Source organism: Pteropus alecto, unplaced genomic scaffold (genome assembly GCF_000325575.1).
Source record: "Pteropus alecto unplaced genomic scaffold, ASM32557v1 scaffold339, whole genome shotgun sequence".
NCBI classification, from domain to species: domain Eukaryota; kingdom Metazoa; phylum Chordata; class Mammalia; order Chiroptera; family Pteropodidae; genus Pteropus; species Pteropus alecto.
In genome coordinates this window covers 431242-431508 of record NW_006442509.1, presented here as the reverse complement: position 1 = coordinate 431508, position 267 = coordinate 431242, and the positions used below count along the sequence as shown (strand labels likewise).

At 70.4% G+C, this 267-nt stretch overlaps 1 protein-coding gene across 1 annotated transcript in view; it reads right to left on the bottom strand.

Moving 5' to 3' along the window:
* Positions 1 to 267, bottom strand: part of TRPM2 (transient receptor potential cation channel subfamily M member 2) — a 37693-nt gene that overhangs the window by 14625 nt on the left and 22801 nt on the right. Inside the window, 1 exon segment of the mRNA XM_015597627.1 lies at positions 28 to 241. Coding sequence (XP_015453113.1) covers positions 28 to 241 — 214 coding nt within the window.

Here is a 267-nt window from a genome sequence, read left to right as displayed (position 1 = left end):
GGGCGGCGGGCGGGGAGGGGGCCGTGCCTGCCGCAGCTCCTCGCAGACCAGGGAGAACAGCCAGAGGTAGACCAGGCGCTCGCACCACGAGGGCGAGGGCTGGAAGTCCACCATGAGCACGTAGGCGAAGAGGCAGAGGAAGCAGAAGTAGGACAGGGTGTTCAGGTGGAAGATGACCACGGGGGCGTTGAAGAAGGCGCGGACGCGGGCCAGGCCCCGCTCCGCCTGCAGCTGCCTCTCCCTGCGGGGCGGCGGGAGTGGCGGGAA